Below are 15,263 nucleotides of genomic sequence, written 5' to 3' on the forward strand. Positions count from 1 at the left end.
GTTTTGGGAGTGGCATCTGGCAGTGGGCTGCTTTAACCGAGCCTGAGGATTCTCTGGCTCAGCTATGGCCATGCACTGCCACTGCTGCTCCTGCTGCTGCTCCCGCTGCTGCTCCTCTTTCTGCCCTCCAGGTCCACATGTGACATTAAGGCATTCTGGCACTTGCCATTTGGAACCTGTACTTGCTAGAAAATGTCAGGACTTCCAGATAGGATGAAGACAGATCTAGCTGATCATCCTCCCCATCCCTGAAGGGGGCCGAGGGCACTGTGGGTGAATTGATGAGTGGCATACTTCCCTTAGTTCTGAGAGAGCATGCACAAAATCCGTGACCAAGGCCTTGTGCTCATTCCCCCTTGCAGCTCCTTGGTATGACAGTACGGATGCTGTTTGGATAGGGAAATGCTTTAATACTCATTCTGGGTCTCACTAGATACGCGTTCCGACAAGAGTTCCCTGCATTGCTCCTGCCTTATGTTTATGAAAAACCTAAGTGGAGACTGCAGCTATTGGAGCTGGACCAGATCACTATCCCATGTGTGCCTCACCACCGTCAGCCCCAGCAGTCAGAGCTCCTGTTCCGGGTCCTTGCTCTTCCTCTCTTGTTTCCCCCCCACCATTTAGGGTTTTAAGACCCAGGAATTGGTTGTTAAGGCAGAAAAAGTGATAACTTTGTTAAATTTGTGCCTCAGAGCTACACTGAGGTTTAGTGGATTGAAGAAAGGAATTGAACTCGGGTGTATAAGCAAAAATTTAGAAGACTATTGCTGCTGCTGCTGCTGCTGCTGCTGCTGCTCTTGCTTTGTTTATTCTTACCTTGCAAACTAAGGACTGAATTATAATTGGCTTTATGCAATTTAGTAAACTATTGCCTAAGTTACATTCACCTTGAATCTCAAGTCTAACTTAAGCACAATCCAACTCAAAGTGATTTGGGAACGATGCTTCCATGACTTTAGTCTTTAAATTGTAAAAACAACAACAACAGCAGCAAAGCCAAATGGTTAGTGAGAAGGTACTGCAAACACTGGGCCATCCAGATCCAGAGACTGGTGAGACTGCATTACGTGGGAAACTCTTAGCCTGTGGCTTCTCTTTGGAAGGCTTTCTCTCAGTGGCTTTGAGTGGCAGGCACAGTGGAAGGGAGTGAGTACTGGTCAGCAGGCCTGCTCAGTAGGATAACTTACAGAGAGGAGGGGAAGTAGTCGTTAGCAACCAGAAAGCGAGGGAGACACACAACTTCTATGTTATCAAGAGCCAGCAACTAGAGCGTACATACTGGAAATTACTTTCCAGTAAGGAAAGCCTCGTTAGAAAACCTTTAGTAATAAAAAGTGTGCTCTTTTTCTAAGTCAAATTGTTATATAAAGGAATCTTGTTTAAAACCTGCCTTTCTTCATCTCTTTATTGGATCCTTCCTAGTGTGACGGCTTGCACAGAATCTGGAATGAGTCTCAGGTAGTAGCTACACTCACGGAACCACGCCTTCACTTTGATTATAAATAAATCATCTGAGAGTAAACATTATTTTGGGTTTCACCTTGGAGCTAACCTATCCACTCCTACCTCAATCAAATGCGTCTTGGAACATTTTCTACATTTGAAGTTAGGGCTCCAGATGAACCTGAGCCTGAGTTGTTGTTCTTGTTTTCTTTTAACTTAAGGTCCTGCAGACTCACAGCATGAGGTTTTTTTGGCATGCGGATTATTTTTAAAAGGCCCCAAAGTAAAGAAGGCCAGTGTAATTAACAACAACAACAACAACAACAACAACACACACACACACACACACACACACACTCACTCACTCACACTCACTCTGATATTGACCAAATGTACCCTTGAAATCATAATCTTTGTAATCTTCATGTGTGTTGCCTTTCTTCCTGCTAATCTACAGTGTTGATAGATTGCACCTTAAGTAAGCATAGTGTCAGTCCTATGGCTGACCAGTGATCGGCTTAGAAATCCATATTTTTCATTGTGAACATTGTCTCCAAATTTGAAGTTCTAGCTAAAGGTGAATTCATTATGGAATAAGTTAAAACTAGTTGCAGGTTTTATTCTTTCTTTTCCTACAAAGGTTCATTAAGGAAATACTAAATACAATACAATACTATTATCAGTTGTAAACAGGTCACACCCAACGAAAGGGGACTCAACTAAAAATTTGCCATTATCCCATTGACCGGTATGCATGTCTCAGAGGCATTTTCTTAGTTGCTGATTGATGTAGGCTGGACCAGTGCATTGTGGGTGGTTCTGTCCCTAGGCAGGTGGGCTTGGACTGTATAAGAAAGATCACTGAACAAGCCCGGGACAGGAAGCCTGTAAGCAGTGTTCTTCCTTGGTTATTTGAAGCTCCTTCCTCCAAGTTCTTCCCTTGGCTCCCTTCAATGATGGGCTACAGTCTGTAAGTTAACATAAACCCTTTCCTCCCTAGCTTGCTTTTGGTTATGTTTCTCACAGCAACAGAAAGCAAACTAGAATGAATAGGGTTTGCTAAGACAAAATAGGTAAGATGCTGTGAATAACATGCCCACGTGGTGTGTGAATGCTGTGTGTCTACAGCAGAGCGTGAGATTGCACACTTTTCAAGCAGTTGGTGGTTTGTTTTGTTTTTGCATTTTTGAGGCTTTAGAACAATGTTTCTCAAAGTGTAGTCCCAGACTTCATCACACTTAAAAACTTTTGTATTTCAAGACTCTAAAGAGAATGAAAAGGCAAACTATAAATTGTGTATCTGTTAAAGAATTTGTATTTAGAATAAAGAATATTTAAAACTAATTAATTAGGAGGCAAGCCAGTTCAAAATGAATAACAAATTTTCCCACAAGTCCTGGGACTGAACTTAAGTCCTCATCCTCACACAGGTGCAGTGCCGCTGAGTGGTAACTCAGCTCTGTCTTCACATTTTATGTTGAGACAAGGCCGGCCTCTGTAAACCTTTCACTTGTGGTCCTCCTGCCTCACCCTTGCAAGTAATTGGGATTACAGGTTTGTACCACAAAGCTGTGCTAAAGATTTCCTTTTACTGAAGAAGGAGGAGGAGGATGAGAAGGAAGAAGAGGAAGAAGAGAAGGAAGAGGAGGAGGAAGAAGCAGCAGCAGCAGCAGCAGCAGCAGCAGCAGCAGTAGTAGTAGTTGTTGTTGCTGCTGCTGCTGTTGTAGCCAATACAGTGGTTTTGGTAAAAAGACAAAACAAAACCAAAAACCAAGTATTGCCAAGGGTATGAGTGTGTCATACATTGTACCTAGATGATTTCTTGAAAAGTGATTTAAAGATTACAGCCCAGTGTTCCTACTCCTGAGAAATACATTCAAGATAAGAAGTATATGGCTTGCATGCATAAGGGTGTGAAAGTGTTGTGGCAGTAAATATTCATAAACCAAACAAAGCAGATCTAGCCAATCCCAGAATTTTTAAAAAGTGATATATTTCAGGAATAAAGGAGACACTAGAACATGCACATTGAATAAGATGGGCACAAAAGGCCACGCTTTGTATGCTTACGTTAATATGAAGTGCCCAAAAATGCAGGCATGTAGACAAGGTACGTTAGGGGAGCCAGGGCAGCTGAGTGAGAACCGAACCCACATGTAGTTACAGAGAACCTGTCAGATAGAAGCATTCTGACCTTGGATTTAAGTATGATTCTGCATTTACTAAAAGTTACTGAAATGTAAATTACAGTTCAATGTGATGTTTAAATGATATACGCCTCTGATGCGCTCAGGCATTTGAACACTTGGTCCCCAGTTGGTGGCTTAAGAAGTGTGGCCTTCCTGGAGGAAGTGTATCAGTAAGGGTGGGCTTTGAGGCTTCAAGCCTAAGTGCCATTCCAGGTAAACTGTCTTGGTTGTGGCTTAAGATGTGAGTCCTCAACTTCTGCTTCCTACCAACATGTCTTCATTTGGCTACAACGAACTATAACCTTCTGAAAGCATAAACCCAGGTAACCATTTTCTTGTATCGGTCGCCTGGGTTGTTGTATTTTATCAGAGCAATAGGAAACCAGGATGCCTGATGAACCTTAAACCAACACTGCTCCCGAGACCAGAGCAGCAGCACTGCCGAGGAACTTGTTAGCAGTGCAGATTCTCAGTTTCACTGTAGTGGAAGCTCTAAGGGTGAGTGTCGAGCCACTTGTGTCTAACCATGCCTTCTTGCTGATTCTGATGCAGGCTGAATTGTGAGAATCAAGAGAAGTTCATTGGAGATATGGGGAGAGTATTACCTAGTTTTTGTACATTCAATCTACGCTGTTCCTGTAATTGCAAGAAAGGTTTAAATTAAGGGTTGTTCTAGTAGAGTTAAAGGAAATCACAGGGCAATGTGAGTAAAAATAAACTTCTTTCATGTTCTTGGTGTGTCCCCCTAAGAAGCTGTATGATTGTAATGTTTGTCTACCACATGTTAGTAAGTTCCTGTGCTCTTTTAGGCTTGCCTTTATTAACAAACACAGCATAAACAGGTTCATTTGCCATAACAACGGTAGAAGTTTAGATCCTTGGAAGGAATTATTTCTCCTAAATATTTACACAGTGTAATGTAGCAGAGCCGGCAGTGTGCAGTGATCCTGCAGAAGTGAAGATGTGGCTGTCGATAAGGAAGTGGAGCATGGCTGGACTGAGCTCGCATCCTCTCCCAGCTCCACTGGGCAGGTGCTGCTTCTAAGCCACACTTGCAAAGAGGCTTGCCCTGGGGCACAGCTTATACACGTCCTGTGCTTTGGGGATGCTTTTCAGCATTGGCTGGGTAGCCAGAAGGGATTCTGATGGTGGAGGCTGCTCCACAAGGGCCTGGCGATCCAACCTGGATGCTCTTGGAAAGTGGTAGGTTGATTTGTACCTAGAGTCTTTCCTATTTGGGGGTTTGGGGAAGTATGTGTGACCCCTTTGAGGAGGCCTAACTTCCTTTTGGTGAGATAAAACAATTGTAAAAGAGGGGAAGAAAAAGAGGAATGGGAGCCAGAACATGGAAATGGTAACTCCAGGCCACTTGTCTGCGGAATTGGGGTTGTAAGCAGTTGACATTAACTAAAGAGTGTGGTGCAAACTTTATTGCTGTAGATGAAAGAGCTGAGCTTTTGTTGCAAACCCTCTCTTCCTCTATATCTTGCCTTCTTTCTCTTGCAGTATGCCCCTAGTTCATGTGTTCTTTGTTTCTCAGACATTGTCAGCTATAGCCCAGGCTGACCCCATCCTCACCCCTGATTCCCTGCTCGGCCTCCCTAGTGCTGAGACTGCTGGACTCACCACCTGGACTCTCTCCTCTTCTAAATTACATTTCCCCGCCCACTCTGACTTGTGCGCGCTCTCTCTCTCTCTCTCTCTCTCTCTCTCTCTCTCTCTCTCTCTCTCATTTGTTTAGTGTTCTGCTGTAATGTTTTAGCTACAGCTCTTACGGCTCAGCAGTGGTTTATCCAGCTCTTACTGGGCTGTTAGAATACAACATTCTCTTTGTTTGTCTGAGATTCTGAGTGTCTGAAGTCTGGCTACACGATAAAGAACATTTGGAATAAGTTTCACTGAGAATGATTATAGCAACCTGATTTCACATGCTTATTTATTAGTAGACAGATTCTCCTTCATGCAGTGATGGTAAACTGACTGTCATGCTGATAGGGCCTAGAGTCACCTAGGAGATGAGTTATCTTAATTAGGTTAGTTGAGGTGGGAAGACCACACCTAACACAGGGCAGCATAGTCTCCTGGGCTTGCATCCTGGACTACATAGAAGCTGGCTGAGCTTGTGTCCCCTTCTGCTCCACACTGCCAATGCACTGCTGCCTCTGTTGCTTCCAGTGCTGGCTTCCAGGACTGCCCCCTTCATGAGGGACAGTGCCCCAAACGAGAACCACAGTAAGTTCGTTAGCTGCTTTTGACTGGGTATTTTATTATAGCAACAAGCAAATTAACCAAGATATATTTAAGGTTTTAACAAATAAAATGAATGAAGCAGACTTTTCTCAATGAACATTTAGACCCATGTCTCTGTAAATTAAAATCAAATTGGAATAAGAAAATGCAGCTAATCTTTTATCATGATCAAGTACATGTAGGTTGATGTCTATATGCCGGTGAGGGCTGGCACAAGATAGGTCAAGGCCATGACTGGACAGTAAAAACGTAAGGTGGGGACAAAGTTTTTCTAAGGTGAGAGAGAAGGGAAAGTGGGAGAATCAAGATGGAGACGGAAAGGACGACCCAGATCGGGGAAGTCTTGAATGGCCCTAGGTAGTTATGTATATTTCTTAAAGGATAGATTTCTATAGGTCAATTTATCTTATCTAGGTGGGTAGTTTATAAGTCATAATTTCACCGTGTAGTTGGAAATTTATACCTTAACTACCAGGGGCAGCTATGGAGAGTGTGAGCAGAGTCCGTGGCAGGGAACTGAGATAGGCCAGCCCCATGCTGGACTTCCAGAGCCCTGATTTTACCAGGTAGCTAGAACCAGAGAGTTCACAGCTAGTAGAGAGCAGAGATGAATTATGGTTAGTCCCATAAGGCCCTCTGGTGCCAGAACTAACTCTAGGGGCCAGCGTGACAAGGGGCCACGCTGGATCGCTGGATCGGCTCAGGGACTGCCTGGGTCTGGGCAGCGTGGAGCTGCTGAGATAAAGATACCCGCAATGACCCTGTGGTGCCGCACTAGTGTGAGATAAAGGGGTCTTCAGTTTTTACTATTTACTGCAATGTGTACAGACTGAGTACTATGAATTTTCTGTCTTAGAGTTAACTGTTAATCGGGGGTCATTATACTTTCAGGTGTGGGGAGGACTTGCAGGTTGGATGTTGGGTTTTCAGGTCCACACATTTCAGAGTGCTGGTGACAAATGTTCAAATGCTAGACATGAAGCATCCCCAAGCTCTCAGGGCGTCCTGCCCTCTGTGTTCCTGTATCATGCCAGTGTTGACTCTGGAGCTGAGCTGCTCTTCCTGTCCTGCATTTAGCAGGGCCTTTGCCTCGCCTTATGGCTGGCCCTGTGGTGTGCTTAGTGGTGTCATGTGCTTTTTATAACAATTTTAAGTTGTTTTCATACATAGGTGGGATGGGGATGAAAGATTTTTCAAAATGAAGGAGTATGAAGATGTGGAGGGGAGAATTGCTATACTCCTTGTAGAAGGCACACAGGAGAAAGCAGGGCTTTCTGTCCCTGCCCCTCCCATTGCAATGCTTACACCTCAGAGGGCGTTCTCACGGGATCAGTCTGACCCACAGACAGTAGTAGATGCCTGTGCTGTTTTAACACACTGAGACATGACGTAGGTCGGTGGGTGAACAGAAGCCTGTGATGCTCTGAGTCGGGGTCTTTGCTTAAATGCAGGCTTTGCTAGATGCAGGCTTTGCTAGATGCAGGCTTTTTTGTTTGATTCTTTTTAAAAATACAGATTTTTTTATTCATATTTTTATTTATATGAGTTGGTGTCGTGTACTTTTAGGTCCCTCAGAACCGCTGGGTGCTGGGAACTGAATTCCATCCTCTGGATGAGCAACAGGTGCTACCTGCTGCACACGTCTCCCGTCCTTTAAAGACCAAGCAGCTTAGACCTGGCTCCAGTTTACAATACTGACAAGGTGTACCTTGAACTCCTGCACATTTTGCCCCCACTGCCCACATATTAGGATGACAGGATGACAGGCACAAGCAGAGTGCATGGTTTTTCTTTGTTTGTTTTGTTGTTCTTTGTTTGTGAATAGCATGAGAGGATTTGTTGCTAGTGCTATTAGGAACCTCAGGCTCCAAGTGCAGGTTCTGCTGGACAGTTGGGAATTTGGATCCGCCCCTTCAAGGCCTCTTAAAGTGTGCCTATGAAGTGTGCTTTCCATGCAGTGCTGAGATGCAGGAAAATTAACCAGGGAACTTGGTTCTGTTGAAATTGCTCTGTAGGAAGGATATCTGATAGGAAGGATATGTACCTGGGAGTGCATGGAGGTTCACATGTGCAGACTCTAAACCTGCCCTGGCTTGTGGAGGGTCCTCTGCATGGTGACTGCACTGTTGCCGATGTTGTTCTCAGGAAAATGAATAGTGCTGAGACGTTCCCAACTGCTAATTGAGGAATTGTTCCCATCTTGCCTGCCACCAGATGGTGCTGGAGTTACACACCTAAAGGCAAATGCAGCTGCCATGCAGAGGTGAAGTGTGCTTGCTTTCTAGTTCTTTCTGAGTGCTTTCTTTGCTGACCTTCCTGGCATGCTTTGGAGTGGGTTAACAGTTAACACTTAACAGTTAACGTTAACGTTAACAGTTAACATTGTGAGCAGTGAGCCAGTTGGGCCAATTGATCACGGAGGATATGTTAGCCCTGGAAACTTAGGGGCAGGTAACTAGTCCTTCCCTATAAAAGATGCCTTAATGCATTTGCTTCTCATCTGGCCTGTGTGAGATTGACAACGTGAGGTTTCTGCTTCCTTTTAAGGAGCCAGGAAAACACCATGCCTACAGTAATCTAAAGGTGATGTTCAGGGGTCATTACCAACAAAATTTGTCTGTCCCAAGTAAAGTCAAAATGGAATAATTTAAAATTGGGTACATTCAAAATATTGGATATTGTTTAATAACAGATTTCCTTGTTAGTTAGCAATTATACTTACATTTGAAGTTTGTTTTTTAATTACAAAAATATGACTTGGGTATTGTGGAAAATAAAAGGAATAATTTTTGTTTAGGTATTATTCACATATTACATGAAACAATTTTCTTTGTTTCATATATATTTTGAAGCTAAATTTATTGTGGTAATACAGTTTTATTGTTACTTTTTTTCACTTAATTTATCATGAATATTTTACATGAAATCAAAATCTCTTAGGATGATAATTTTGATTGACAAGCTGGCTTTCCATTCATTGAATCTTTAGTGATAGGCATTTAGATTTTCATTTACTTTTGGTCCCTTCTGAACCAAAATTTATTTATTTTTTTGTGTTGTCTTACTTTTATTTCATATTAACTCTAGAAATATATTTCTGGATCAGGAAGAAAGGATAGTTTTTGTAATTTTTACTCGCATTTTTATTTTACCATCAAGCTTTAAAGTTAAATATCCCTGCCAGTATTTGATTTTTTTTTTCCATCGTCTTCCTGATCATCAGCAGGTTACCACTGTTTTTGCTGTTGACTGGTTGATTGTTTGGTTCTTGAGACAGGGCCTTCCTGTACAGCCTAGACTGACTTGTGGTCTTGCTGCCTCCGCCTCCCACTGCTGAAGGCGCGGTGTGAGTCACCATGCCCAGCTTGGGTGCTTCCCTGCTCAGAAGCTCTGTAAGCTCCACTGAAGAAAGAGAGCTTGGTTATGTTCCCTAACATTCAACCCTACAACCCCTTCTGTTTGTGGGTTTTGAGTTTTAGGTTTATTACCTGTTCTAAGAGATAAGCCGATATCCATTCATACTTCCTAACAGACTCACTCACGGGCAGAGCAGACAGTCACTGCGTGTCAGTTCTTTTTTACAGTAAACAGAGTGAGTAAGATGAAATAAAAAGTGACCAGACAGCAAAGAGCAGGAAGAGTACAAGAGAAGGCACAGGAATCAGAGACTTGGCGCTTCCTAGTACTGAGATTAGAGGACATTTCTGGCCTGAAAGTTGAAAGAACTGTGTTTGAAGACGCTGTTTTGAAGACTTGAGTGGAATGTTAGCTTTTCAGTACAGCAGAGGTGTAATACGTCCATTTAAGGAGGGCAAAAGGAAGGAACTACATTCTTAGGAAGAAGGAGAAGGACACCAGTCTGTATCAGGGGAAGAATTCTGCCCTGGCAGGTGTTTTTTGATTTTTTGTTTGTTTTTTAAATCTTAGTCATTACATTTTTACTTAAGCAAATTATTTCTTCCATTAACATAAGGAAGGAAGTAATTTATTTTAATATCAGAGGAGACAGCAAAGCTATTTTTGTATTTGGAGAATGGAGAGAGAAGAAGCTGTTCATGCAGGAGCTTCACAGCCTTTGAAGTGAAAACTGTCGGTAGCAAGAGCAAGCCAGCCCTTTCTTATGCCGGGACCTCGCTCTTTCATCTTCCTTTTGTAAAGAAGAAAGTCAAGGCACCCAGTCACTAAGACAAGTAAGTACTCAAGACCTGGCCAGGAAGGTTTTATCAACATTTAGGCTATTATGTGAAAGCTAAGAGATGTGAATTCCACACTTGAAGTATCTCTTTAAAAAAAAAGAATCAATTATTGATTTATGGCATATTTTATATAAGCAACATTATTGGATTTTGAGTATTTAAAAATGTAGCATTTTTATTTAGAGAGTTTTGGGAGATTTTTTTTTTTTTAGTGAATTGAAAATAATTGTTTCTATATTGTAGATATTTGACTTTTTTTGAGGGTGTAGCTTGAATTTTTTTTTTTAACATAAAGAGACACAGACAACCCCAAAATCCTGTTTTGGTAAAATGTTTCTAAAATTACCTGTTTACTACCTGAGACTCAGTGTGCTGCATGTGGATCTGAGGAAGTGGAGCTCCATGTGAGCTTCTGAAAGTCTAGAGTACAAGTGCAAGATGTCGGATGTCGGATGTCTCTGCTCAGGTTTCTGTCTCAGCTGGATAATTAGAAGGAATGTTGGTATACTCCGAGAGTGTTAAAACATTAGTTCATTTTCAACTTTCTCTCTTAAAATTGCCCCAAGTAATAAGTCCTGATTACTCCCGGTGGCCTTATGTTCAAATAAATAAAGATTGCTATGATCCTAAGGCTAGAATCCTGGAGAGAACTCTGCTTTTTAACTATAACACTTCCCACATCTTGGCAGATGACCTTTCACAAGGCTCGAGGTTGTCTTCTTCATATGCCTGAATTTTACAGGCCGTCAGCATAGCTCCCTGTGGCTGACTGGGAGGCTTCCCCTAAACAGAAGGTGCCTGCTTAGTCTGACATGGGTCCTGCTGAGTGTCTGCCCTTGGCCTTGGGACAGGACGGAAAGCTGCAGAGGGACTTTGATAGCTTTGTCCTCAGTAAGTCCCCTGGGTAAGACGTGCCTCCCTCCCATTCGTTTTGATTTTAGGTACATATGCATCGTAGGCCATATGTGTTTTATATCTGAGTAATCTTCCTTTAGGTCCTTTAGCTTTCTGACCCATGATTAGTATTTGACCGTTTATTGGGTCCACACTGTTCAGCAAATATGGCATATGAAATTTACTACATTTTGTATTGATTTAATATTATTGTTAATATAAAATCTTTGGGTGCAATGTGTTACATCTGTTTCGTATTCCTCTGTTTAAAAGAAGTGGCAGTGTGGAATTTGGAGGAATATTTATTATCTGAGTATTTTTCTTTGCAAAAGTTTCCTCTCAGTTTGTTGAGAATTATAACCTCCAAGAGAAAGTGAATCACTTGGCAAATTCTCAGGTACCCGACTACTAAAGGCAGTTAATTAAAATTTTAGCTTACCATTTAAGTTCCCTTCACTTAAATAGTTGTAACGTTGGAAATTTCTGGAAATGATATAAAGTGCATTTGTGAGAAGGTTTTTTTTTTTTTAAACATTCTTTTCTTTTAATAATGGCTACATTTTGTGGATAGTTAACACTTTTAGAAAGGACTTTATTAGCCCGCATGCTGGTTTGTGCTGAGGTGGCTCTTTCTGGAGCTGGTTCCTGAATAGTCTTCTTCCGTGGTAGTGTCATAACCCTTTTGGAGATTATGAACTTTCTTAACTAGCCAGTGTAAGCTCCAACCCATTTCCCTAGGGATATGTAGGCATAAACAGCATTTCACATATAGTTTAAACCTGTGTCTCGCTGCCTAGTCACTCAGAAGCCAGTTAGAAAACTGCTGTATGGAAACTGATGTCCCTCCTAGTCAGTGACATCAGCTTCATCTTGCTGTGCCACACGAAGATTCTTCAATCCATGGGTTTTACATTTTTTATTTTACTTATTGTTATTGTGAGACAATGCAGACACGTGTGTCTTTGCACATTAGTAAGGTCAGAGGACATTTTTCAGAAACCAGTAGTCTCTAGTGCTGTTGTCCTCTGTGAGTTCTGGGGGATTGATCTCAGGTTGGTTATCAGGCTTGGTGGCAAATACTTTAATCTGTTGACCCATTTCATCAGCTTGCGTTTTCTACACTTTGTTCTATTTTATCTGTCGTCATTATGAGTAGAAGATAGAATAACCTGGATCTTATGTTGGAAGGAAAAGCACAATTCCTTTTAGTTTAAACTTGCTTTCAAGTTAAGGAGTTTCATTTGATCTTGAACATGCTTTAGGGTTCTAAAGAAAACAAACTCCCTTTCTCTTTGGGTCTTAGGTGAAGACCTGGGAGAGGTAGGAGTTCATAGGAGCTGTTGCTGGGAAAGTGGATCTTTGGAGAGGCGCTACACAAAACTGAGCTGCCCTGCTAGTGAAAGCCGTGTAGATTGTTAGCTCAGCTGTGCTTGTCCAGAGCTGGTGCCTGGGGACCAGGCAGGTTAGGATACACCCAGCCTACTTGTTCGTCAGCTGTAACCTTGAATGGTGTCTGCCTGTCAGTAGGACCTAACTTACTGATGAGCGTCTTTCTGGAGTACCTTTCTCTGTGCTTCAGAAGGGAACAAAGACCGACCGTGCTGTTCGGCAGCAGGGCTCCTGCTTCTTGTCATCAGACCCCAGAGCAATGGTCTCTGGGGCCCTTTGGCCTCCAAAGGGGTTGCCACTCCACAGGTTGAGAGCCACTTCTCTAGAGTAATCTCAAGCATTAGTGACTTACAGTTGTCACATTTCAGTAAAGAGGCTTCCATTTGATTACTAGCATTTGATTACTAGCATTTGATTACTAGCATTTGATTACTAGCAAAGGGTAGTAGTATGTTAGAGGTCCTCTGAGTGCGTCTTGGATGGTCGGAGAGGAGTGTGAGGAGCTCAGATGAAAGAGGCTGCTAAAGGAGGAATAAAAATTAACACTGGCACGAGTCTCCTTGACTCTGCACACCTGATGGTCACTTGGCAGAGTGAAGGTCTTGTGGTTGCTTTTATGTCATAATTTCAAATGTTTAGTTAGGCAAATGCTTGCCAACCACATTGTACAACCGTATCTGCACGAGTGTCTTCACTGTAGTTTGTAAAGCACTGGGGGCCACAGGAAGGGAAGAGGGTGATCTATGTGGTGCTTTGGTTAAGTGAATGATGAGCGACTCCTTTAGTATCTGCCTGAGGGGAGAGCTTACAGTACTGACCCTCCTGACAGGAGATTGGCAGGCAGGCCTGACCTTCCCTTTCCATGTATGTTGTTACATATGTGCCATACATATAACCAGGTAATAGAAGAGTAGTGTTTATGGTAATGGTTCTTGCTGCATGACGACCACACCAATGACTGTTAATTCAGATGGAAATCATAAATGTCAGTCAGGAATGCCCACTAAATAGGAGAGAAGCTGAATGTATTCTGGCAACTTTAAAGTTGACATTAGGGGAAGGTATTCATTATGTTCATTTAGATGCTCTTGTAGGTAAATAAATTTGTCCTGGATGTGAGCCTTTGTGTCTGCTATACAGAAAAGCACAGCTTATCTAGGTAAGCACACCTCAGTGCTACGGTCTGTGGTGGGCAGTCCATGCTGTGGCTGTCGTCTGGCTCTTCCTGTAATGCCTAGTTTCTTCATGTGTTCTCTTCGACCAGGTGGATGGCTTAGAAAATAATGTTCCCGCTTTCTGTCTTCTCAGCATCGTGAGTGAAGCAGGGGCCTCTATCTACAGTGTCAGCCCTGAAGCTAACAAGGAGATGCCGGGGCTGGACCCTAACTTGAGAAGTGCAGGTGAGAAGCTGTGACAATCACACAACATGGGACTGAGATATTTTAGATCTGTAAATGTGACAAACTAAGTATTTTACATAGCCATGAAAATGCAAAAGCGTCACCCCGTGTAAAGACTTGGTACTTCTGTAAGTTGTAGACTAGACCAATACTAGAAATTATGAAAACGGTGAGCAACAGTACAACAAGACACCACGGCATGCTATCACTGGCTATTCTCTGGACCCTGTGGTGATCTTGGCGTCATGGCGACTGCCCTTCTAGTTCCCTTGGTGGTTGCTGCCATGCCAGCCAGCCCCATGCAATGACCACTTATCTCCTGGCTCTCTTGCTGCTGATTCTGCTCAGTCACAATTCCTAGTAACCCGGTAAAATCAAAACTCTAGAGGCTTGTAATTTAACAGTCAGATTTATATCAGTAAATTCTCACCCCACAAAATGTCCACACAATAAACTGAGAGCCCGTTGATATTGATATAAACTGCCCACCTAGATAAGACAAATTATTCTATAATAATCCATTCCTTATAAGATATTCACAGCTACCTGTGGCTACTTAAAGCCACAGATCTGGGTTGTCCTTCTCCTCCTCCACCTTGGTTCTTCTCTCTCTTCATCGTACTCTCGGTCCCATCTCTAAAATTCTCAGCCTGCCTTCCTTTTCACTGCCCAATCACAGGCCTTGCCTTATCTTGTGCCTGCCCTCATCTGCAACAGTACTCTTCTGCTTTTAAATACCTCGAAGTACTCCAGAAATAGTGAAAATTCAAAGGAAAAAGTCTTATTAAATGCCAGAGCTCAATATAAGGAGAATAAAACGATTATGAAATAATTATTGTAGCATTTTCTTGGCAGTCAGTGACATAAACATAATGCAGAGCCAGTGTGTAAGGCACAGACGCTTGGTTTCCTCCTAAACACTTGGCAACTGAGCATCCTCTGGGCCTGAATGAGGCTTCATGGTGACGCGGTGCTCTAAACGTGGTGCTCTAAAAAGCCTGCCTTTCATTCGCACTTGACTGCTTCGATGTCTAGGATGTGGAGTAGCTAAAATTATGTAATAGAAAATTAAAATACTTTGAGAAATCTAGGCAAGGTAATTGGAATAAATAAAATTTTACATCTGGATATATTTTCTATACAATGGGGAATATTTATGCCACTCTCTTAGAAATTGAAGTTTCAATATTTGTGCTTAAATATTTTCACTGACTTTTAGAATTTTAGCTCTATATCTGGAAATATAATTTTTGAAAAGTTTTTGCATTGATCTAAAGCTTTACAAAGTTTAGTATAAAAGACCCTGTTGCATCTTTTCAGTTGATTGTTGGAATGAGACACTTCCTTGGCTAAATTATCTTCTAAAACTCAAACCTTGCTTCTTTTGCTGTTGTCTCCCCTATCACACAGCTCAGCCTCTTTCCCATCTCCTAGTGCTTGCCTTGGAACCAGTGCTAGGAGAGGGAAGTCATCAGAGGGAACCTGCAGACTAGTTTTTCCTA

General features: G+C 42.3%; 1 protein-coding gene across 6 annotated transcripts in view; it reads left to right on the plus strand.

The window, feature by feature from the left end:
- Srbd1 (S1 RNA binding domain 1) overlaps positions 1-15,263 on the plus strand; it is a 190,944-nt gene that overhangs the window by 81,541 nt on the left and 94,140 nt on the right. For 5 of the 6 annotated variants that reach the window (XM_039113056.2, NM_001399769.1, XM_006239708.4 and 2 more), the window contains one exon: positions 13,670-13,761. In XM_039113056.2, the coding sequence (XP_038968984.1) occupies positions 13,670-13,761 (92 nt within the window). Of the gene's footprint in view, positions 1-9,914; positions 10,080-13,669; positions 13,762-15,263 lie in introns of those variants that run through there. The other variant, XM_039113059.2, reaches the window with a different exon arrangement.

The sequence above is a fragment of the Rattus norvegicus genome, chromosome 6, assembly GCF_036323735.1.
Source record: "Rattus norvegicus strain BN/NHsdMcwi chromosome 6, GRCr8, whole genome shotgun sequence".
Classification (NCBI taxonomy): domain Eukaryota; kingdom Metazoa; phylum Chordata; class Mammalia; order Rodentia; family Muridae; genus Rattus; species Rattus norvegicus.